The sequence below is a fragment of the Macaca nemestrina genome, chromosome 1 (genome assembly GCF_043159975.1).
Source record: "Macaca nemestrina isolate mMacNem1 chromosome 1, mMacNem.hap1, whole genome shotgun sequence".
Lineage (NCBI taxonomy): Eukaryota > Metazoa > Chordata > Mammalia > Primates > Cercopithecidae > Macaca > Macaca nemestrina.
Genome location: NC_092125.1, coordinates 12,328,547 through 12,353,856, shown reverse-complemented (window position 1 = coordinate 12,353,856; position 25,310 = coordinate 12,328,547). Strand labels below are relative to the sequence as shown.

At 39.8% G+C, this 25,310-nt stretch overlaps 1 protein-coding gene across 3 annotated transcripts in view; it reads left to right on the top strand.

Annotated features, from left to right (window-relative positions):
- LOC105474621 (5-methyltetrahydrofolate-homocysteine methyltransferase) overlaps positions 1–25,310 on the top strand; it is a 106,897-nt gene that overhangs the window by 40,699 nt on the left and 40,888 nt on the right. For 2 of the 3 annotated variants that reach the window (XM_011729436.2, XM_011729434.3), the window contains exons 14-18: positions 1,046–1,186; positions 3,884–4,069; positions 15,845–16,024; positions 18,026–18,142; positions 18,454–18,594. In XM_011729436.2, the coding sequence (XP_011727738.2) occupies positions 1,046–1,186; positions 3,884–4,069; positions 15,845–16,024; positions 18,026–18,142; positions 18,454–18,594 (765 nt within the window). Of the gene's footprint in view, positions 1–488; positions 704–1,045; positions 1,187–3,883; positions 4,070–15,844; positions 16,025–18,025; positions 18,143–18,453; positions 18,595–25,310 lie in introns of all 3 variants that reach the window. The other variant, XM_071073923.1, reaches the window with a different exon arrangement.

Here is a 25,310-nt window from a genome sequence, read left to right as displayed (position 1 = left end):
TCCTTTTTCTCTATGCGGCCTTGGCTCAGTGCATATGGTGCTTCCTTGTGGCATATGCCATAGAGTTTCATGCCTATTCTATCACAATGAGTGCTAAAAGTTTCTATTTTATTTTCTTGGGCTAAAAAAAATCAAGACAACATCAGCATCTACTATTGATTTTATCCTTGCTTATTTTTTTACACTATGAAGTGTACAGTGAAGACTCAAATAAACAGAAAGTCTCTGTCACGTTAGTTAGAAGGCATTGTGGAATATGTATATTTTGCCCAACATTGTTCAGAGTGGGAAGTATATAAGACTCTTTTTGGAACACTTATCCTACAAAATATTCCTTAGATGGTCATAAGTGGGAAATGCTGTATTCTGTTTTGGGAAGGTTGCAGTGTATAATAGTGCATTAAAGAATTTGAAAAGCCTTCCAGTGTTATAAAACCTGCTGAAACTTATTTAACTGACATTTCTTTTCATGTAACTCCTATTAACAGCCTGCAATGAATACTTTCAGCAGATACTGAAGAGTTATATAGTTTTTGGCAAATACTGAAGAGTTACATCGTTTTGGATGGTTTCTCTAAGGACTTTTTTTTGGAGGAGTTGGGGCTTGAGCTGGGTCTTAAGCAATGTGGAAGGAAAGGGATTGCGTTCCAAGCAGAGGAGACAACATGATCTGCAGCACAGAGATGGGAACAGATCTGGCTGGGTGAGGGCTCCAGCGGGGGTGGAGTGGGAAGTTCAGTTGGGTAAGAAGATGGGGCCAGCTCAGAGGGCCTTGACTGCCATGCTGAGGAATTGAGAATCTTCATGGTAGGAAAACAGCTTTGGTGGATTCTAAGCAGTGAGATGATGTGATGGAAGAGATAGATGTGTGAGAAAGGTTAATTTGTGATGAGTGATGGGAGGACAGCAGGCCCAGAGTCAGGGAGTCTGGCTAGGTAGTCTGTGTAATTTGAAAGGATTGCTGGGAAGGGTAAGGAATGACCTCGTTAGCCTTTTCTCAAAGTACTGTCTTCTAACGCTGCTTCCTCTCTCATTCTTCCTTCAGGAAGCCTTGGGTGTTGCCAGAGTGCAGGTGGAAATGGGAGCCCAAGTGCTGGATATCAACATGGATGATGGCATGCTAGATGGTCCGAGTGCAATGACCAGATTTTGCAACTTAATTGCTTCCGAGCCAGACATCGCAAAGGTTATACAAAGTTTGTGTTTATCAGGGGGATTTACTTGTCTCACTTTGTCACTCATTTAACTGTGCCAGTTGTCCCATTAATCTGTGAACTCAAGAACTGGTTTTCTGAAGCACAGTAGTTTCTGATTGTCAGCTTTCTCAGATAATGATAACCTTTCCATATAAAGCAGATCTTGGAGACAGCTGTGGCTTCAGCCTGGCTGTTTCCAAGGCTTCTGGGATTGTTCATGAGAATTGAGTCTTCTCAGATGTCTGGACAGAATAACAACCCACTTTCCCTGTCTGTGAAGGAAAATCATTGGCTCTATTTCTGCCATAGGCAAGGGAACTCAGTGATTTCTTTCTTATAACAGAAAGGAGAGAACTTTCAGGCTTATCAGACTAAGACAAAAGTACAAAACAAGATTAAATCAAGAGGTTATGTCAGCTTTTACATTTGTTCTTTAAAAGGTGAAAGTTGATATTTGTGTCAGTCTTTCAAACATTTTTAAATGAGTTCTAAAATTTTTAAAAATCTTACCTCATTTTTCTGCCATTAAGCTTGTTATGAGGAGTGATTTTTTTTTCCCCCTCCTGAGGCAGGGTTTTGCTGTGTGGCCCAAGCTGGAGTGCAGTGGTGCAATCAAAGCTCACTGCAACCTCAGACTCCTCCCACTTCAGTCTCCTGAGTAGCTAGGACCACAGGCACGCATCATTTAAAAAATATTTTTGGTAGAGAGGGCAGGTCTTGCTGTGCCACCCAGTCTGATTTTGAAGTCATAGGCTCAAGCAGTCCTCCTGCCTTGGCCTCCCAAAGTGGTGGGATTACAGTTGTGAGCCACTGTGCCTGGCAGGAAGTGATTTTGAAGTTCTTTTTTAAAGAAACCTCCTAGTGCTTTAAGAGTTGCATATTTCGGGTTGAGCTGTTGGTTTTTTATTAGGCTTCAGCAGATTTAAGTTAGAAGTCTGTGGTAAGTACTGAATTACATTTGCCCATCTTTCATTTGTGTCTTAAAACTCTTTACTAAAAAGTCTCATCATTCTTCTGGGAATAAATATTTTGAGAATTTAAGGTACAAAGAAGCAAGACAACTTGTTCAAAGTTAGTTAGAATCAGAGGTATAGCCAATTGTTTATCAGCTTAGTATTGGGAAGAGGGTAGACTTGCCTTGTAAGGCCCAATCAAGTCAATGGACTATTGACCCTACTTTCTTTCCTCATCTCTAAAATGGGATCATCAAACCCCCTTTGTGAATTGTAAAGATGCAAGTGCTTTATCAACTGTGAAGGACCCCATGTAACTCAATAAATTATTAGTGTTCTGATTGCCACAACAATTTCTTATCTTTCTTGGTTTTGCCCTACTACCACAATTTATTGGAGGCCAAATTTCGACCCATGGGGTAAAGCATAAAATCGTTTTACCAGCACGTTTTCACCAGTAGGGTTGGGACACCAAACTATCAGCAAGCAAATATGAGCCGATACACTGGCCTGGTATTGTCGTTGCATTTGACCCTTTTCTTAGCAAACCTGTCATTACTAGCATGCTAAGAAAAAGCATGGTGGAGTGCCTGTTCTTTTTTGCTCTTGTTTGGTGGCGTGGCTTAGGAAATTGCTGACTACTCATTTTTCAGTCCTCAGTTGAAATGTTTCCTGCCCCGGGAAGCTTTCCCTGGATTTTCCCGCCCCATTCTCCATGCTTCCTAGATTGGGTTTGGTGTGTGCTTCCATGGCAGCCTGTGCTTCTCGTATGCTTTTAGTTTTTACCACACTTTATGTCATTACTTATTTAATTATTTATCTTTCTAAGCTCAGTGGAGCCAAGTACCTGGCTTTCTTACTGTTTTCCCTGTATGGGCCTAATATGGTAGTCACTTAATTATTTATTGAATGGCTTAATTGAATAATGTGGCCTATGCTGGGAGCTGTGGTGTGCACCTATAGTTTCAGCTACTTGGGAGGCTGAGTGGGGAGGATGCCTGGAGCTCAGGAGTTCAAGACCAGCCAAGGGAACATAGTAAGACCTTGTCTCTAAAAATACAAACATAATGCAGCCTAGATCAGTTGCCTCATTTCATTTCTTTTTATCAATCTAATTCTTCAAGCCCTTCCTTTCACCTTTCTTAGAACAGAGGTATGAATTAAAAGGAACCTATTCTCAACTGTGCATTTCAGTCTTGTCCTTTATTTTAATTATATGCATTTGTTGATAATTAGATCTATTTTTCCTTTCTAATATTAAAAGTCTTTTTTTTTCAGTAAAAAAAATCAGTAATTTGATTTTCTAAAGGAGAGGTTGAATTTGAATAACTTCGCTAGAGGGCTGTTCCCAAAGGACACAAGGCTAAACATTAATTCCTAAGTTAGATCAGGGATGTCTAAATCCTATCTGAGGTGTTTGCCTCGGGGCCTAGGCACTTGAAAGTGTACTGCACTGAAGCTGGTGAACTGATCCCACTGATTTCATTCTGATGTTCAGCTATGATCTTTCAGCTATAAATCCCTGGCCCATGCATGGAGTATCTTGTAATACTGAAATTACTCCAAGTATTTTGGTCTTAAAGAATAAGTGTATTAAAATTCTGTCTCTGACGTACTACTATTATTTGTTTATTGTTTTGCTAAAGAAGAAACAGGGAATACTTTAGAGCTTTTGAAAAGTAATTTGTAGTGACTTGTGGCCTCTCTGTGATTTTCTTGCCTTTCTGATCTCAGGTACCTTTGTGCATCGACTCCTCCAATTTTGCTGTGATTGAAGCTGGGTTAAAGTGCTGCCAAGGGAAGTGCATTGTCAATAGCATTAGTCTGAAGGAAGGAGAGGATGACTTCTTGGAGAAGGCCAGGAAGATTAAAAAGTTTGGAGCTGCTATGGTGGTCATGGCTTTTGATGAAGAAGGACAGGTGAGTGATTTCTTTTGGCCTAATCCATTGTGTTACCCAGGTTAGAATGCAAGTCTGAAACAGCTACATATATATGTACACATATACATGTATCTCTTTCTGTATACATTCATATACATATGCGTACATGTGTCTGTATACAGTCATACATCATGTATTACTTAACAATGGAGATATGGTCTGAGAAATACATCATTAGGTGATTTTGTCATTGTGCCAACATCCTAGAGTGTATTTACACCAACCTAGATGGGATAGCCTACTACACACATAAGCTAGATGGTATAGTGTATTGTTCCTATGTCATAAGCTAGTGTAGCATGTTACCATACTGAATAGGCAACTGTAACAAAGTGATAGGTATTTGTGTATCTAAATGTATCGAAACATAGAAAATTTACAGTAAAAATACAGTATTATAACCTTAGGGAACCATTGTTGTTTATATGATCCATCATTGATTTAAGTGTCCTTATGTGGTCAATGACGGTATATGAAAATCTGATATATAGTAAAGTCTTTGTATTCATGAAGAAAGGTTGAAGTATTCAGGAAATGCTGTTGGGACGACTGGCTATGCATCTGGAAGAAAATAAAGTTAGATTCCCATTTCCAACCATATACTAAAATAAAGTTAGCTATTTGCAACATGAATAATAGTAGTGGGTGAATATTCCTAATATGCAAAATTTCTGTAAGTCGGAAAGCAAAACACCCCAGTCAACCCAATAGGAAAATGGACAAAGGAAATGAGTAACAGTTTATATAAAAATAAATAACAAATAGCCAATAAACTTATGAGAAGATACTAACTTTTGTAAGCATTAAAGAAATAAAAAATAAATAATGAGATTAGTTTCCTTTACCAAATAGAAGAAAAAATTAGAAGATTGATAAATGGCAGCCTTCATAATACCTCTGCCATAGAATCAGGGTGGGGCACATGGGAAGCTTCAGATATAATAATAGTTCAACTATGTGATAAACTGATCATTGTTATGTTTTATACTTTACATAACTTTTCATGTATATTTTGGTACCTATTTAAAACCACTAAAAAATCTGTTTCTTATTATTAAGCTCTTCTGGGAATCTAGTAATAAGGTTGAGTATATAAGGATATATGTTCACATTTATTGTAGCATTGTGGTAGCAATAAGCTAAGAACACTAAATGTCAATTACTAGGGGAATGCTTAAACCTTGGTCCTTACTACATAGAATACTGTGCAGCAGTTAAAAAGAATCAGGAGATGGAACCATGTCTTCAGTATATTGAAAAATGAAAAAAGTGAGTGACATGATCCCAATTTTACTTAATATAAAAGTACTTACATTTACGTATGTGTGTCTGTATAAGCAGAGAAAAGAATTTGATGGTTGTCAACTGGGGTAGTAGGGATGGTCTGAGTTGGGGATGGTCTCAAATGGGGACATACTGACCGAACAAGTAATGGGATTATATGTACTTTTTCTTTCCTTTCTGTCTTTCTTTGTTTTTAAATGTATTTTTTTGTATGAAAGATACATTTTCTTTCATTGTGAAAAAATTCAAATCATCCAGAAGAATGCAAAAGAGAGAGAATTTTGATCGTTAACATATATTGAACCTTAATTCACACCAAGCAAGTACACAACACACATTAAATCACTTCTTCCTCCAAGCATATAAACTGTGGGTGTGTATTCTTGTTATTTTTGAATGTCATGTGAGGAAACTAAAGCACAGAGATGTCCCAGGACTTGCAGTTGTCACACAGCTAACAGTTTGCAGTGCTGGGATTCAGGTCTAGGCGATCTGGTTTCATTCATCAGGGCCTGTGCTAAAGGGTCGAGTGAAAAGGCTGTCAGGGAAGAGTTGGCCTGTTTAGAAGAGGTGGTCTTGTAAGATCCGTCTGAGGAGGGAACATTTGAAAACCGGAGTAAAATGAGAGAGCAAGCCACATGGCCATGTGGGGAAAGAGCAAAAGAGGTTTCAGCAAATGAAAACTTTTATAAGATGAGATTATACCTGGTATTCTGTAACTCTTTTCCCCTACTCAACATAATGTTGGCATTTTCCCATCTTAGTGAATAGGGATTAAAACTCCATGGTTTCTGGTTGCATTGCATTCTAGTATGTTTTACTTACTATCTATTATTGAATGAAATTGTGTTTCTAATATTTTAGTAGCATGAACAGTTCAGTGACCAATGAATATCCTAATTCATGCCCCTATTTCCCCTTGTAAATGATTTTTCTTAGAGTCAGTTCATTGAAGTGGGATTGCTATGTCAGAGAGTGCACGCATTTACTATTCTGAGACACATTGTTAAAACTGTCCATCTGAAAAGTTGTTATCTTCCACTAGAAGTTTAGTGTGGTATGGGACCTTTTGATAATTGTATTTTCTGCAGATAGACAAATAGTTCCGTAAACAAAAAGGAAAACAAAAACCCTCAGCCTTCTAGATCCTGAGGCAGCCACTTTCAGCTTTTTAAGCTGATTCTTGTAGCATCTACCTCTTTATCTTCAAATTCCAGTTTTAGTTTTTATTTATTGACTTGCTACAATGATTAAAGGTTTTTTAGCTTTTCACCATCCACTGCCCTGACTCTGTACAGCTTTACTTTTATCCTTCCCAGTATAGTTCATTTTAGCTATAATCGTTTTCAGTGCTTACATTATTAAACAGTATAAAAGCTGAGCCATGCAATAGTATACTATGATTGCTTTTCCTTTCTTACTCTTTATTTGTTTTCTATGAAGGTAATACTTACCTTTTTGTTTGTATTGTTTTCTATGTATTTCGCCTTCAGATTGTACCCCAGTTGTGTAAACCTCCAATATCCAATGTAGCCAGACACATTAAGAGGACTGTCATACTACTTTTTTGAAGAATTCTCCCTCCAAGTCTTCTGACATGACCCGGAACGGCTGCTCAGTAGGCCAGCTGCACAGCTGTGACCTTCCTCCTGGGGTTCCATTTACCTTTCTCTTAGGTTTTTAGAACTCATAATTTCCTCATTCTTGGTTAACTTTTTGTTTGGGTCATTTGGTAGAGTACATTCTCTGGTAGCTTCTTGTGAAAGAAAACATGGCAGTAAATATTTTTGAAACCTTACGTATCAGAAAATGGCCGTATTCTACTTTTACGCTTAATTGGCAGTTGTATGGGCATAGGAGTGCAAACTTGAAGTTGTTCTGTGTTTTCAAAATACTGCTCTTTTGTCTTCTGGTTCCCACTGGTATTGGTAAGAAGTCCAGTGCTGTTCTAACTCTTGATTATTTTTGTGAAACTTGTTTTTCTATTCTCTGGACGCTTTGGGAATCTTTTGTGTCCTCTGTGTTCTGAATTCTTGCGATGATGAGCCATCCATTATGCTGGCACTCAGTAGGCCTTTCATTTGTGAAAGTCACAGCTGCAGTGGTAGGAAGTGTCCTTGGATTGTTTTATTTTCTTTTTTGGTACATGTATTATTGAGATATTGAATGTTTTGGACAGATTGTCTAATTTTCTTATATTTCTCTCCTATTTTCCAACTCTGGTATTCTACTCTGCATCGGGTGAGATTTTCATATCTACATTTATCCTCCAGACCCTCTATTTAGAGTTTTATTTCTTCTTTTTCCAGAAGCTCTTTTTTTGTTATCTGAATGTTCCTTTTAACAATATATATAGTGGGCTGGGCATGGTGGCTCACGCCTGTAATCTCAGCACTTTGGGAGGCCGAGGCGGGCGAATCATGAGGTCAGGAGATCGAGACCATCCTGGCTAACACGGTGAAGCCCCGTCTCTACTAAATATACAAAAAATTAGCCGGGTGTAGTGGCGGGTGCCTGTAGTCCCAGCTACTCAGGAGGCTGAGGCAGGAGAATGGCTTGAACCTGGGAGGCGGAGCTTGCAGTGAGCCGAGATCGCGCCACTGCACTCTAGCCTGGGCGACAGAGCGAGACTCTGTCTCAAAAACAAAAAACAAACAAACAAAAAAAACCGGATATATATAGCAACTTGTTACTTTTTAATGAGGCAAATATCTTCAAATATATCCTGAGCACTTACTATGTGCCAGACCCTATTCTAATCTCTGAGGAGACAGCAGAGAATACAGCCTAGTCCCTGTTCATGTACGATTTATATTCTTAGGGACAAAGGGAATAACACATTTAAAAAAAATGTATATATATATGAATAATTGGCCAGGTGTGGTGGCTCACACCTGTAATCCCAACACTTTGGGAGGCTGAGGCAGGTGGATCACCTGAATTCAGGAGTTCGAGACTAGCCTGGCCAACGTGGTGAAACCCCGTCTCTACTAAATACAAAAATTAGCCAGATATAGTAATGCATGCCCGTAATCTTAGCTACTGGAGAGGCTGAGGCATGAGAATTACTTGAACCCAGGAGACTGAGGTTACAGTGAGGTGAGATCGCACCACTGCACTCCAGCCTGGGTGACAGAGTTAGACTCTGTCTCCAAAAAAAAAAATAATAATAATAATAATAAACGTGTGTGTGTGTATACACACATTGAATGGTATTGAATACGGTGAAGGGAAATGAAGAGTATTTGATCCCCCCTCAGCGTGGAGATGGGGGAATATTATTTTATGTAGGATAGTTTGGGAAGGCCTCATGGATGATGTGACATTTTAGCAGAAGCCTAGGTGAGCCGTGTGAAAATGTGGGGGAATAGTGTTCTTTGCAGAGGGAATCTTGAGGTAGATAGATGCTTGTCGTGTTTGAAAACCAACAGGGAAGCCAGAGTAGCTGGAGCAGAGGGGAGAGGAGGAGATTGGGAAGATACAAGGTTGGAAAGGTGGCACGTCAAATCACATAGGGCCTTGGCGGCCTTTCTTCACACTTTTGGTTAACATTGTTACCCAGTGTGAGTGGGGACACCATGGAAAAGTTTTGAACAGAGGGGTAAATATGATCTGACTCATGTTTAAACCCTCTGGTCCTTTGTGGAGAATGGTCTGTTAGGGCCAAAGCAGAAATGTTAGAGTTTATTGCTCTCATTCAAATGAGATATGGTGATGGTTAGGGCCACGGTGAAAGCAAAAGAGGATGTTAAAAATCATCTGTTTCTACATATATTTTTAACATAGAGCCAATAGGATTTGCATTCACATTGAGTATAGGTTGTGAAAGAAAGAGGAGTCAGGGATAATTTTAGAATTTGTTGGCTTGGGCAATTGAAAGGAAGGAGCTACTGAGGTAAGAAAGACTTTGAGAAGCAGATTTGGGCTGGGGTAAGGAGAAGTTTGGGTTTGGACATAGTATGTGGTGGGCATGTCGAGTGTGCAGTTGTGTAAATGAGTGGATTTTGTGGGCAAAGTCTGGCTTGAAGATAGGATTCCTTTATTTGGGAATTATTTGTACATGCTATTTAAAGCAGTGAGACTGGCTGAGCTCACCAAAGGAATGACTGTAGAGAAGTCCTAGGAGTAAGTGAGTCTTAGAACCACAGTGCTTAGGGCACTGGGGAGAAGAGGAAACACCATCAGAAGGATATGAGAAGGAGCAGCCTACATGGTAGGAGGGGAGTCAGAAGAGAGAGTTCCCTTGGAAGCCAAGTGAAGAACAAGCGTCAAAGAAAAGGGCATGATCAGCTGTTTAAAGAGTTGTGGATAGACCAAGTGGGATGAGACCAAGGGTTTACCATTGGATTAGAAATGGGGTCATTTGTGATCTTGCTGTACTGTTTCCAAGGAGATGAAAGCGTTATTGGAGTGGATTTAGAGAGAATAGGAGAAGAATAGAAGCAGCAGTATAGGCAACTTTTTACAGTTCTGCCATAAAGGGGAGCAAAGAAATAGGGTGGAAACCAGGGGGGAAATACGAAGTTAAGAAAGGATGTGTGTGTATGTGTGTGTGTGTGTGTGTGTGTGTGTGTGTGTGTGTGTAGATTCTGTGACAGCATGTTTTTGTAAGCTGATGAGAATGATCTGGGAGAGAGAGGGAGGAATTGATGCAGGAGAGAAAGGAGGCATTTGCCAGAGCCATGACCTTGTGAGTTGAGAGAGATGGCAATCACTGTGTGAGTGGAGGGGTGGCTTTAGATCAGTAGCTGGGCAGTTTGCTCAAAGTGCAAAAGAGAAGGCAGAGTAAAGAGTGCAGATCTGCAGGCATGCTGGTTGATGTGCTGGCGGGAGTCTATAATTGCTTCTGTTTTCTCGGTGAAGTTGGAAGCAAGGTCAATTCAGAGTGAGAATGGAATGTTGCGCCTTAGGGATCTGTGGTGCTTAACCAGGAGTGCAAAGCAGACTCACTGTGACAGGGAAGGGCAGTCACTGCTGGAGCTTTTGAAAAAACATACACACCCCTGGACTTCAGCCCTTGAGTTTTGACTCATTTGGTCTGGGATGAGGCCTGGCTTTAGACATTTTAAAGCCTTAGAGGTGATTCTGATGTATCTTTCGGTTGAAAACCACCAGCAGAGGTTATTTAATTTAGTCTTCAGAGTAACCACTGAGGTGGCAGCCATCCCGTTTTACAGTGGACCAGTGTCATGTCTAGGACATGGTGGAACCAAGTTTTTACCCTTGGTCTTCCTCTTTTGAAGACGGGTGTATGCTTCCAAATCCTATGTTCACCCTGTGCTTTGTTTATTGGCACTGCTTAGTGCTTGGTCTTGTCTAAGGATAGGTTTTCCCAATTTAGACTTGACTGTGACCACAAATTAAAAGCAAATGTAGGAAAACAAAATAACCTGCTAGTTATGAAATATATACAAATTAGAGCAGCCTTAAGGTAATGTTTTATCCCTACTAAATTAGTAAAGTTAAAAATGGTCAAGGTCTATGTAGATACAGCAGTGATAAAACTGAAGCCTCGTTTGTTGCAGAGTGTAGTGTAAACTGGTACAGTCCTTTTGAAAGAGAATATAATACCTGTCAAGAGACAAAAAATTGTTTATACCCCTTGAGCTCATAATCTTATTTCTGGGCAATTATTCCAACAAAAGAATTCAGCAGCGTAAGGATAGTATATATGCCAAGATTTTACACCAACATTATTGAAAATATAACAGCCCAAGTGCCCAACTGAAGAGAAATAGATAACTTAGGTAACATAATTTTACTGGACTGTTCTCCAGAGCATTTAAATATTATACAGATTATGGAGTCGCATGTATGCTCACTGTCAAATTGTCATAAATATTGAAAATTATAAGAAGCAAAGCAAAAATCTTGTATACTTTCAAAGTTAAGAAGCCAGCAATACAGGTATTTTTTATATAAAGGCATGTTTTCTGTTGATTGAGTTGTCATAATGCTCTTGGATGTAGCAATCAGTTAAGAACCGGGATTTGCTTTGCTTGGATTGACACCACTGATTATAGGGGAAAAACAACAACTCCCTCAAATGGGAAGCTACTGTTGCGGCTAAGCAAGGCACACCAGCTTTGTTTCAATAGCTGGCTGCTGTGTTGGAGTCTTTGGTTAATGTCTGTGATCCATGTTGCAAACAAAACTGCAAGGTCAAGACCAGATACGACAGGAGGCTGGGCCTGAGACTTCTGGATTGAAAGGCAACGAGAAAGCATTTCTGTGTTTTTCATTGTTGCTGATAGTTTTGACCAGCTGTTATTCTTAGCTCTACATAACAAGATACAGGACACCTTTATTATTGAAATTTCTATGGGACAAGTATACTGACTCTAGATTTAGTTCTCTTTCTCTAAATGAAATGATTTTTAATTTTTTTCATATAATCCATAGGTTCACAAAAATGACTTTTTTGTATGACAATTTTTGATAATGTGAAGTTTCTTAGAAATATAATTATCACATAATAGCAGAATAGTCTATATTAGTTTTTGTTTGCACATGTGTAAACTATATAAAAGAATAATCAATATATGCAACACATTTTCCTTTTTTTTTGGTTTTCTTGTTTTAAAATGATTTGAAAATAAATTTCTAATTATGAGAACCATTGGATCTTGGTTAATATCTAAATAATCCTAACCTACAAGATAACAAGGAATTGGTATCTTGCCAATGTTTAGATTTGTCTCTGAGGAACGTGGAATGTCTTTCCAATTACTCATTCGATGGAGTTGTGTAATTATCCCTAAATAGGAAATCTCTAGATCATTCCTATGTGTTTTGTTTGTTGTTTTTATTGTAAGTGGCATATTTTTTCTTTGGTAGATTTTTTCCCTTTGGTTGTGATTTTTAGATTTTTTCCTTTGGACACTTCCTTTTCTTCAGTGTTTACCTTCCTGCTTGTCACTGTCTCTCTTGAAAGGCACAAATATCCATTTCTATCACTTCTGGTTTTGTTTTTTTTTTGTTTTTTTTTTTTTGAGATCAAGTCTCACTCCGTCATCCAGGCTGAAGTGCAGTAGCACGACCTCAGCTCTGCAACCTCTGCTTCCTGGGTTCAAGCAATTCTCCTGGCTTAGCCTCCCAAGTAACTAGGACTACAGGCGTGTGCCACCACAACTGGCTAATTTTTGTATTTTTAGTAGAGGTGGTTTTTCACCATGTTGGCCAAGCTCTTCTCAAACACCTGACCTCAGGTGATCCACCTGCCTCAGCCTGTCAAAGTGCCAGGATTACAGATGTGAGCCACTGCACTGGGCCGGACCACTTCTTTTTTTAACTACAGTCCCAGAATGGGCCTCTGCTTCCTCCAGGGTTCTCTTGCCCATCTTCAACTAGTTCAGTTGGATTTTAAAACTTTAACTCACCTCTGAAGTTAGCCCTGTTCCATCTCTGCTCCTTTTCAGACTACATTAAAGAATCTAGGTTCTTTAAAGAATCAACATTAAAGAATCTACACATTGTCCTTCTCTTCCTTACAGTATCTGCCTTGATGACTAAATCAAAAATTGTTTTATTGCATTACTCCCTGAGTGTCTGGTATTTTAGCAAAATCTGAGCCATGAGCTTCTTAAGAAGTAAAGCCTTGTACTCACTGGTCACAGTCTAGCTTCTCTATGGCTTAAGAGTTTGATAAAGCTATACATGGCATTTATTCCTTCCTTCTTGCTGCTCAGAGTATCACTGAGTTTTTCTTCTACTCCAGCTGAGAAGGTACCACATCTCACCTGTCAGTGGTTCTCACCTGGCTTTACATTAGCATCACTAAGGGGCTTTTACAAAACACTTGCTGAGGCCTCATCTCCAGATTCTGATTTAACTGGTTCAGGGTGAGGTGTTACTATTATAAAAAACAAGCAAACAGAAATCCCTCTGGGTTATTGTAATGTGCAGCCAGGGTTGAAAGCCCTTCCTGATGGAGTAAAGCTCCCGTTCTGTTGTTTTACTGAACTTCTATTCTGGATCTGTGAAATCCACAAGCACGATTGAGGCTTTATTGGTGTGTCTGTCCCACAGCCCTGGTGAGGGGTAAGACAGAAGCTTGGTGAACCTAACATGATATGACCTGCTCCTGACAAAGGCCTGTAAACCAACGCTGTGTTCACTCTGAGAGTCATTATTTAATCAAGTGACAGAGGTTGAGTGACACTCAACCACTGTTGCACAGGGTTGTGCAACCCTGTGGCACAGATACTGTGCTAGGCACCATGAGAACAATTTGACAAGGGCTTCATGCTTATGGAGGTTAGAGTTGATGACTCTGTTTTGGTTCTAGAAATGAATTCCTGTCCTGAGGATGCTCCTGCTTGTCCCACAAGCAAGGCTGTCTTTGGTACACAGCTGGGCCCTACACCCTACTCTCCTGTGGGTAACATACTGTTCACTTCAACCTGCCCTGCTTGGCCAGATAATATTCATGGCTTAGGAGAGAAATGACCAGGACCTTGACTTCTTCATCTACCAACCAGACTAGGTTACTCAGTAATACTAGTGGCACTGGTCGTCCCTGTGCCTTCTCTCATAGTGAGCTTAGCTCGGCCATGAACCTAGAGCCTAGAACTCTATTGGGCTGTCTGGTGAAGGGTGAGCTTTAAAAATTCAAGACTAAAGGCAGCTGCAAATGACCTGTTTCTGACCACTTTTTTCTGACACACATCTCAGTCTCAACCTTTAACCTTTTCACTCTAACTGAAGGCAGAGGAAGTAAGCATTGAGAAAATTCCATTAAGGAAGACGAAAGCTCGCCACCTTCCCTAAAGCCTGGGTGCAGTGAGGCCACAAAGACTACTTCCTGTCTCCCTTTCCCTGGGCCGCTTTGTCTGCTGACTCCTAGAGACACTTCCCTTCCAAGTAGAGGTGAAATCTCACCCCAGCAGCCGCCCGGAGCGATTAAAGAGACCAAAGAAAACAGTTGAAAAAGAATACCAAAGTAGTAAGTGATCCAAAGATTAGATCTAAGAGAGTTCTTTTCATAATTCCCCTACTCCTCATTTCTGTTGTCTAGGGCCTCACTAGATGCACTTGACCTATGTCAGTGTCCCCACCCCCTCATCTCCACAGAAGTCTGCGATGCAGATTGCAGTAGGGTTGGCCATTTTTCAGGAATGTTTTTCACATTCATTGAGAATTGACCTTCAGAATTGTGACTAATTTTTTCTTATCACTCTAGTGATAGCAAGCAATCGTTTTTAAGAGTAGATTTGATTTTTCATACAACCAGAAATCATTCAGGATGTAATTTGGTAAATACCCTGTGTTGAGGTTGTAAATTTGATCTGAAGACAGTTTCCATGACAAAGTTCAGAAATGCTTTGAGTAAAAGCAGCATTCATACATAATGTTGAGCACGTACGTTGACAGGCACTGCTCTGGGCACTGGGGATACAACAAGACTGGCATTCCAGCTAGGAGAGAGGAGTTTACCAATTAATAAGTAACAAAACAGCCAAAAATACTAAAGATGTTGCTAAAATAATACAATTTCTGGAAAGAAATACTCTGAAGAAGAATGGAGGAGGTGAGGAAGGGTGGAAGTGGCTGGTTTAGGGAGGGTGATTTAAGGTAGGCTCTGAAAAGGGGGCCCTTGGGCAGAAGCCTGAGTCCTATAAAGCACAAGGCCATGTCACAGTATGTTCTGGGTAGTGGCAGCAATAAATGAAAATTGCAGAGGGAGGAATAAGCTTGGCGGGTTTCAGAAACACCAAAGGAGCAATGTAGGGGTCGTGGAGTAGAGGAGAGGGCACATGGTAGGAGATGAGATTGGAGATGTAGGCCAAGATTCTGAGGCTGATGTGAAGCAGCTGGGGGATTGGGGGATGAGTGTTGCTGGAGTCAGTGTTTTGCCTTTTAGGGACATTATTTTGAAGGTAAAGACTAATTTGTATTTATGACTTAAGACACATGTTAAGCCAGTGTTATAATGGGTGGAGGTGAGGAATAAATGCATATCCTTGAATACACTTAGAGTGTTCTTGCAAAAAGATCTGAGAAAGCAGTGGCAGTGTGAACTGGGTGATAGGTTGTGACACTGCTGGCAGGTCAAGAGAGGAAGGGGCACTTACGTTAATCTCTTCTTTAGTAATATTTGATTTTTTATCATATGCATGTATTTTTTAGAAGCTTTTTCATAATATACCATATGTGTGTATATGTATAAGATTTGATTTTTTGCGGAAAGTATAGCTGCTGTGTTTGTGAACACACACAGAGATCTTTAAACCAACCTCTCCTCTGAGATAATTTGATAAGTGATCGGAAGCTACTTGGCATTTAGATTTCTGTGAAATCCAAGCATTGACACTTGAGTGTTTTCAATGAGTGAAATGTGCTCTAATAGATAACACTTAATATTTTAATATTAATATTTTATTAAAATAAAATAACAGGTGTTTAATATTAATATTTTAATAGATATTTAATTTTTCTATTTCAAACTACATCTTTTGCTCTTTTCTCTAGGCAACGGAAACAGACACGAAAATCAGAGTGTGTACCCGGGCCTACCATCTTCTTGTGAAAAAACTGGGCTTTAATCCAAATGACATCATTTTTGACCCTAATATCCTAACCATTGGGACTGGAATGGAAGAACACAACTTGTATGCCATTAATTTTATCCATGCAACAAAAGTCATTAAAGTAAGTGTAGACATTTTCTCTCCCAAGTCATGGCTCAAATTCGTCCCATGGGTCTAATGAATGGTTAGAGCTGACATATATTTATTGGCTGAAATGTTAACATTCTTGTTCTTAGTTAGTAGATAGTTTTTCTGAAATGTAGGAGACCTTATTTTTTTTTTCTTTAGTGGAGTTTTAACTTGTGTAACCAACAAACTGTAGAATATAACAGAGCCTGATGAACTCGCTTGAACCCAGGATGGTGGAGGTTGCGGTGAGCCGGGATCACGCCACTGCACTCTAGCCTGGGCAACAGAGTGAGACCCTGTCTTGAACAAAACGAAACAAAACAAAAAACCACAGAACCTAAGAAATAATTAATTATGAAGCATATGAGAGCCTTCATTTAGGTCCCAAAATAGAGCATAGCGAGCGCCCTCATCTGTCTCTCCTTTTGCAGTTACACCTCATTCTCAATTTTATAAAGTAGCCATTGTCCTGAGTTTTATGACGCTACTCTGTTGCTTTTCTTCATAAATTTATTGCTTATACACGTAGATTTGATTTGCATCATCCATGGATTTTGTATTTGCAAATTCATACACTCACTGAAGTTTATTTGTGACCCCAAAATCAATATGTCACTTCTGCAGTTATTTAGACATACCCATATGCAGAGTGGTGGAAAATTTGAGTGGCCCAACCCATATTGTTCCCAAAGAGGTCAAACATGGCAGTGACCTACTTTCTTATTTCAGCTCTCATCGTGTACACAGATGTCCTTTTTGCAGTCTAATGCCATATTTTTCACATTTTTATGCTTTTTGTTGGTGAGGTCACTTTTTAAAATGGCCCCATACTAGTGCTGTCTAGTGTTCCTAAGTGCAAGAAGGCTGTGATGTGCCTTATGGAGGAAATATGTGTGTTAGACAAGCTTTGTTCAGACATGCGTTATAGTGCCATTGGCTGTGAATTCAGTGTTAATTAATCAACAATAAATATTAGATAAAGTATCTTAACATGAACACACAGAACAAGGTTATGTATTCATTGGTAACCCTGTATTTCTCCTAGGAGCAATGCTCTGGTATTCCCTAATTCAGTGTTTGCAGTGACCTTAAGGAACCTAACTACCACAAAATAATAAGAATTGACTGAATATCTGAATGATATAGTTTGGTTTTGTCTGCTTTTGAGCCTAATAAAAAGAATCATAATATTTTTATGCTTTTTTTTCTTGCTCAACTTCATTCTAAAGATTTATCTGTGTGTCTGTAGCTGTTTGTTCATTTTTATTAATGTATAATATTCTGTGGTATAACTATACCACAATTAACTGTTCTGTTGTTAATGGACATCTAGTTTGTTTCCAGCTTTTGGACATTATGAACAATGCTGCTCTGAGTATTCTTATATATGTATCTTAGACATACATGCCTGAGCTTCTCTGTAGCATATACCCAGAAGTGGAATGGTTGGCTCATAGTAGTAGATAATGACAAACTGTCTCCCTAGATTCTTGAGCCAATAATAGTAAGTGAGAGTTCCTGTCATTCCACATGTCTGATGATGCTTGTTATTGTTATCGGTATGGTTGGAACTTCAATTTCCTTTTGTCCTTTTATAGTTGGTCAAGTTTATAGTGAATTAGGGAGTTTGTTCATTTAGGCTATGGAAGCCTTCTAGTAATTTGTACGTTTAATGAATAGGGAATTCCTCTTTGTCTTTCTGTGTGTGTGTGTGTGTGTGTGTGTGTGTGTGTGTGTATGTATGTGTGTACTCACGTGTTTTCCGTAGGGAGAATGGAGTCTAGTAGGAAAAACTACTTATGAAGCAGCACCTTTGTGATACCATAATACAGCAAGCTTTGCTCTATGTCAAGTGAAGCTCTGAATTACTTTGAACTTCGGATGGTTTTTGTTTTCTGGTTTTTTTCTCTCGACTCCTATATAAAGCTTAAGAGATGTGATTGCTGTTTTTAGCAAAAAGGGGAATCTTTTCATGTTTTAAAATTTTTGCCAGGAAACATTACCTGGAGCCAGAATAAGTGGAGGTCTTTCCAACTTGTCCTTCTCCTTCCGAGGAATGGAAGCCATTCGAGAAGCAATGCATGGGGTTTTCCTTTACCATGCAATCAAGGTATGGTAGAAGAACTCTTTGTCCTGCGGAAACCAGCTTTTACTTGGGGTAGGGGTTTTCAAAGTGTGGCATCTAGGCTAAATCTGGCCTGCTCCCAGTTTCTGTAAATAAGATTTTCTTGGGATAGACCCACACCCATTCACTTGTATCTTGTCTGTGGCTGCTTTTATGCTGTAACTGCAAAGTTGAGTAGCTGTGACAGAGGCTATGGCCTAAAATAGTTTCTATCTAGCCCTTTACAGAGAAAAGTTTGCTGATCGCTGACTTAGGGTATCACTGTAAATTCTTATTTTTATTTGTATTGCCCTTAGTCTGGCATGGACATGGGGATAGTGAATGCTGGAAACCTCCCTGTGTATGATGATATCCATAAGGAACTTCTGCAGCTCTGTGAAGATCTCATCTGGAATAAAGACCCTGAGGCCACGGAGAAGCTCTTACGTTATGCCCAGGTAGACAGACAAGTGTTCTAATGGATGGATTTTTCCTGTCTTTGAATGTATTACTCACCCACAGTTAGTAGACCTTCATTGTGGAATAGAAGCAAATATCGAATCATATGTTTAGATCACTGAAGATTTCTACAGAGAGTTGCAGAGATGGTGGTGTAGCTAGGGCAAGGAAGGATAAACAGACCATGCCTAGGCTGCTTCCGTATTCTGGACTTAGGTTTCTTTAAGTTTATTTTAAAATGTAAAATTTATTTTTCTTGTACCAAGTAACATATTAGTTCTAGAAAATTTACAAAATTCTGGTAAGCAAAGGAAGAAAATAAAAATCACTTGTAATCCTGCCACCCAAAGTTAAACACTTGAGACTTTGTTATAACCTTTAAGTAACGGGAGTTTTTTTTTTTTTCTCTTTGCAAAATGAATATGCATGCATAGGTACATGTACACACATTTTTTTTTTACAAAAATAGAACTATAGATGCTTTTATGGTAATATTTTTTTCTTAGCAGTGTACTGGGAACATATTTCCATTTTACTTGATATTTTTCTACCTCATTATTTGAAATAGCTGTTCTGGATTTTCTTGTGTGGCTGTGTTAGCATTACGTGGTCCCCAATGTTACATGTTTTGGTTTGTATATCTGTTTATGTTAGGATCTAGTCCATCTGTGGCAAAGTTCTGCAGTTCAAGGCTTGAAGTCTGTGCACATTTGATCTGTAAAAAATGAGTATAATTATAGCTAATTCAAACAGCAGCTTGTTTCTCACTTACATGTTGGGCGCAGTCCTAGGCACATGAAGTATCTATCATAGATGCTGCTTCCTAGAATTCAGTTTAAGGAAAGTTGAGATCTTTACCTCAAAAGAACTTGCATTTTAATCTGTTTCAGAGAATGATGGCAAAGGAAGACATTTTTCCGACAAAGCATGTTGAGAAAGTGGTAGGATGCTTTTGTGTCTCTTGCCAACTTTGTTAATATTTTCCATGTTAGAATCTGAATTTAGCTCTGATAGAACAGCCAACTTTTCCTCTTCTACAGAAGAGTAATAAAATGCTCTGGAAGAAGGATAGGGCACTCTGAGAGTAACCACATCCTTGTTTTATCCGCCTTACTGGTAGTAAGACTTAGATTTCTGAAATTGCTTATGGAAGCCTTAGGCTCAACAAAGCTGAAAGGAGTTCAGACACTGTGCCAAAGCTCACATGACCCTCCTCTCAGTTCCTTAAAAACATTTCTAGTTTCTCATGTGGACCCAGGACAGAATGTCTCATTTGGTTGTGGCAGATATAATCAAGTTCTACTTCTCAGCACATTACTTAGGAAACATTCCATAGATTTTAATTTTTTTTCCTATTAACCGTTTTTGTTCACATAGACAGAGTGCTTAGTCCTGTCTTATTCTTTGAACGCTGAGACATGGGCGTTAAACACTATTCAGTTTTGAGTCATGGTCCATCTTCTACCTAGTAGGGGGCCCTTCATTAATAACTGTCAGAGAGTTCTATTGCAGGCCAAAGGGGCATCATAGCCTCTATTGTCATGAAGTTATTTTAGACAGTTCTTAATTAACCCGTGAAATGATGTGTTCTTATCTTTTCTGTGATCTATCCAGAGGAGGCAGCCCTCTCACTTAGGAAAGGGGCTGCTTATTTGTAAGACCATTCCCATTTCAGGTTTTTTTAGCATTGTATTTTGTGCTAGACATTCTTTTGGTCTGTACTCTCTTAGCGATTGTTTACAAGCTTTCATTTCTGTATGTCATGCTGAGCTGCCAAGAGGTTTTGCCCCTGGAGGCACTGTCAAAGTGAGGGAAATCTTAATAGCAATTGCAAGAGCTTAACAATTCATCATAGAAGAATTTCCTCATTCTTAATGTAACCATGAGGGCTTCTCATAAGCCACTGATCTTTCTGTCAGGGAGGCTGTCTACCTTCAAGGTGACTTCCGTTGCCATTAAGAGAATTAATAACCAAAACAGGTATCCTCTAATAACTCCTGGGAGTCGCCAGCTCTGTAGCAATTCCTTAGGATGCGCTGAGTGCAAATGGAGCACGAAGAGCAGGAATATTATGAGGCAAATAAGAGTCAAGGGATTTTTTCTCTTTTATAAGAGAATGATCTCTTTCAGTTATTGCAAATGAGGAAGTCTGCACCCAGATTCCTGTCTGATATATTATTGAAACTGGTGGGAAGAGTACTGCCTCTGATCTTCCAAGGCTCTCTAATCTCACGTTTGGGGAGGAATGGGATTTTTCTGAAAAATAATTTTCCTGATTGAGTTCAGACTGACCTGTGGTAAGTAAATTATTTTTGACAATAAAAATTTCCAGATACCATGTAATTTACGTGGAGGATCTTTATTAAATGGTACCCTAATGGAGGCCAGGCCTCCTGTGGAGTGGAAGGATTGCTGCTCTGGATAGAATGGATGTGGAATGACCCTGGAGCTTGAGAATATTCTTGATACTTTCTGGGAAAATTTTCTGTTCTTTGATTTGGCCTTGATCGCTCCCTTCGTCATTTGGGCTCACATTCTTCTTTGGCTTTCTCTGCAGCAGTTTACTTCCTTTTATAACCTACACAATCATGAGGCCCCTGTGAGGCAGAAGCAACTCTAGAGTGGGAAGAAGTAGTTTTTCTCTTTAGCTTTGTACACGTACAGATACAAGGAGTAGCCAGATGGACACGACAATTGCTTGGTCAATTTGCTTTGTAGCTTTCTATCTACTAAGCTTCCACAGTGTGCCTGGGTCTGGTCTTCCTTAGTGTGTGAAAACTGTGTAGCACCTTGGATGTATATCATGGAGAACTCCCTATTGAATAACTACATGAAAAGTAAGATGGGCCTCAGCATGCCATTGTGTATTTCTGAAATAACTGCTTTTAACTGTACTGTTTCATTTTAAGTATTGCTTTCCTGAATCAAATTCATCAGGTTTGGAACATAGCTATCAGGTGGGATAGTTTTTAGACATTGCAACCTCCAACACTTCAGTGAATTCTTTACTGCTGTTTGTAACCTCTTTTGCCTCTGTCCATAATCACATATTTTTTGCCCCCTTCCCACCCCATAAATCCGGCACATTGTGGTATTTTTCTGTGGACACACCAGATTCTTTTTTCAAGAGTGTTTGGAACACACTGCCCTGTTTTTACACAGCAGAACTCCATCCGCCAGGTAGGAATTGTCTGATTGTGTGGCTAATAGAACAAATGGTGTTTACAGGCATCAAGTGATGGAACTGTGAACATTAGAGGGACGGTTTCTTTTTTGATTACTATCTCGTTCAGATTTTTCAACATATGAGAGTCATTGTGTTGTTATTATTCCAGTTACCTCTTTGGCCCTAAATCTTGGAGTTCTCCCCAATTCTTTCTTCCTCTCTTTCTTCTTCTTCTTCTTCTTTTTTTTTAAAATTATACTTTAAGTTCTGGGATACATGTGCAGAACGTGCAGGTTTGTTACATAGGTATACACATGCTGTGGTGGTTTGCTGCACCCATCGACCCATCATCTACATTAGGTATTTCTCCTAATGCTATCCCTTCCCTAGCCTCCCAAGCCCCCTACAGGCTCTGGTGTGTGGTGTTCCCCTCCCTGTGTCCATGTGTTCTCATTGTTCAGTTCACACTTATGAGTGAGAACATGCGGTGTTTGGTTTTCTGTTCCTGTGTTAGTTTGTTGAGTATGATGGTTTCTAGCTTCATCCATGTCCCTGCAGAGGACATGAACTCACCCTTTTTTATGGCTGCACAGTATTCCATGGTATGTATGTGCCACGTTTTCTTTATCCAGTCTGTCATTGATGGGCATTTGGGTTGGTTTCAAGTCTTTGCTATTGTGAACAGTGCCACAAAAAACATACATGTGCATGTGTCTTTATAGTAGAATGATTTATAATCCTTTGGGTATATACCCAGTAATGGGGATTACTGGGTCAAATGGTATTTCTGGTTCTAGATCCTTGAGGAATCGCCACACTGTCTTCCACAATGGTTGAACTAATTTACACTCCCACCAGCAGTGTAAAAGCATTCCTATTTCTCCACATCCTCTCCAGCATCTGTTGTTTCCTGACTTTTTAATGATCACCATTCTAACTGGCGTGAGATGGTATCTCATTGTGGTTTTGATTTGCATTTCTCCCTCCTCTCCTTCTTAGTTATTGTCTATTAATACCTTTATGTTTGTCCTTTCCTTTCCTCCTGTTACCACTGCTGAGTCCAGGCCTTCATCAGGGACTATTCAGATGTTCTCCCCATTTTGTGATTCCCTTAAACATGTGACTTTGAATGTTAATCTGCAGCTTTAGAACTTTGAATAATGTCTCCCCTTTCTTCCCATGCAATTGCCTGGAAGGTTAAATTTAAACTCCACAGCATGGATTTTTGGCCCTCTGTGGCTTGGCCTCTACCACCCTGGACAAACATTACTCCAGCAAAATCAGCCTTTGTGTAGCATTAATTCATCCAGCTAATATTTACTGAAGTGTCGCTCTGAGCCATTTATTTGATTGAACTTAGAGGATCTAACTAGTAAGAGAGATGTACCCCTACCGTCTTAGAGCCTACAGCTCAGTGACACATGCAAAAATGTATAGAGGCGTTTGTCACCCAGTGCAGCAAGTGCTGTGAGAGGGGAAGTGCAGGATGCTAGGAGAAGCCTGAGGGAGATTCTGACCTCAAACTAGAGGTGGTCAGGGAAAGCTTCCCAGGGGACATGATAGGTCAGGTGAGACTTGAGAGAAATAAAGGAGGTAGGCAGGCCAAGGTTTGGGAGTAGAGTGCAGTGCTTGTGGTCCCTGCCAGGGGAGAGAGATTTGCATCTAGCCAGAGTCTGGCATTGTCAAGGTACTGCATAAATGTATGTCAGATGAACAAATGTGAAGGCCTGGAGGTGAAGAGATGATGGAGAGCGTAAGGAACAGAAGTGTTATGGATGGCTGGAAGCTTGTTGGGAATGGCAGAAGAGGAAGCTATAGGAGAAAGCCAGGTCAGGTGTCTTAGTCAATTCTTACACTGCTGATAAAGACATACCTGAGACTGGGTAATTTATGAAGAAACTGAGGTTTAATGGACTCACAGTTCCACATGGCTGGGGAGGCCTCACAGTCATAGTGGAAGGCGAAAGGCACGTCTTACATGACAGCAGATAAGAGAGAGAACTTGTGCAGCGAAACTCCCCTTTGTAAAACCATTAGATCTTGTGAGACTTATTCACTATCACAAGAACAGCACAGGAAAGACTTGTCCCCGTGATTGAGTTACCTCCCACTGCTTCCCTCCCACGACATGTGGGAGTTGTGGGAGCTACAAGTCAAGATGAGATTTGGGTGGGGTCACAGCCACACCATCTCATCAGGGCATTGGATGGTGTGGTGGGGAATCAGTACCATGTCATGAAAGCAATAGGAAACTTACACAGAGACTTTTTTCACAGGGAGCAGTTGGATCAGATTTGCATTTTAGAAGCATCTTTTTGGCTACAGTGTGGAAGATGAATCAGAGACCAGAATGATTCTGGACTGTAGAGACCACTTAGTTCTTGGGCTATGAAAATGGAGGCAGGGTGGAGAGAAAAATATTGAGGTGTGATCATTAGGATGAGGTGATTGATTGAACTTGAGTAGTGAATGGAAATTCAAGGGTGATACTTAGGTTTCCAGTTTGGCAGCTGGTACCACCAGTTGAGGTGGAGAAAACAATAAAGTAATGCAATTTATCATGTGTGCCATGATCATTGTGCTTTTGTTCCTTTGCTGAATCTGCCCCCTCTCATCATTCAGCTTCTTTGAAACCTTTCTTTGCCACCATAGCTTACGATAACCATTCCTCCCTCAAAATTCATACGTACCTAGTCTATATTATGTACTCATTCAGCCCTTGACATACACTCTCTTTCTTTCTTTACATATTTTCTACCTCTCTTACGATATGGCTGTCTTGGTCATGAGTTTGCTCTAACAGGATACCAAAGACTGGGTAATTTATAAAGAAGTTTAATTAGCAGCTGGAAGTCCAAGAGCATGGCCTTGGCCCCTGGTGAGGGCCTTCTTGCTGTGTCATAACATGGCAGAGGGCATCTCATGTGAAGAGGGCAAGAGCAAGAGAGCCAGAGAGATAGCAAACCTGCTCCCATGGTAGCAACATTAATCCATCCGTCATTCATTCGTTAATCCATTCATGGGGGCAGGGGCATTAGGTTTCCAACACAACTTTTGGAGGACACCTTCAAACCATAACAATGGCAGAGTCCTTGAGAGCATAGTCTGTGTCATACCTCCTGGTGTGCCCACCTTTGATGTCTGACTTAGCTTCATTGTGGCCTCCCTGCATCTGTTTGTGGGTAGTGGTTATCCTTGTTGAGAGCTTTGAAGGCTCATCGGGTTTGGAGTATAGCTTCTCTTACTGTCCTGGAAATATTTTGTCTTGAGTTGTTATTTTTAGAAAAGAGGGAAAGGAAAGAATGGAACTTTACTCTGTCTCTACACTAACTGTTCAAACCCTAAAAGATTTCTCATTTTTCCCTCCCCTTCCCTCAAACATTCATTGAGATCTTATTTTATGCTGGACAGTCTACTAGGGGCTGGAATAGTAAAAGAAGAATAAGATACAGGTTTTTATTTTTTATTTTTTATTTTTTTTATTTTTTTGCCATCAAACAGTTTTGTTAGTGACGAGTTGTATCCATTTCTTGGTTTCAATTTCAATTC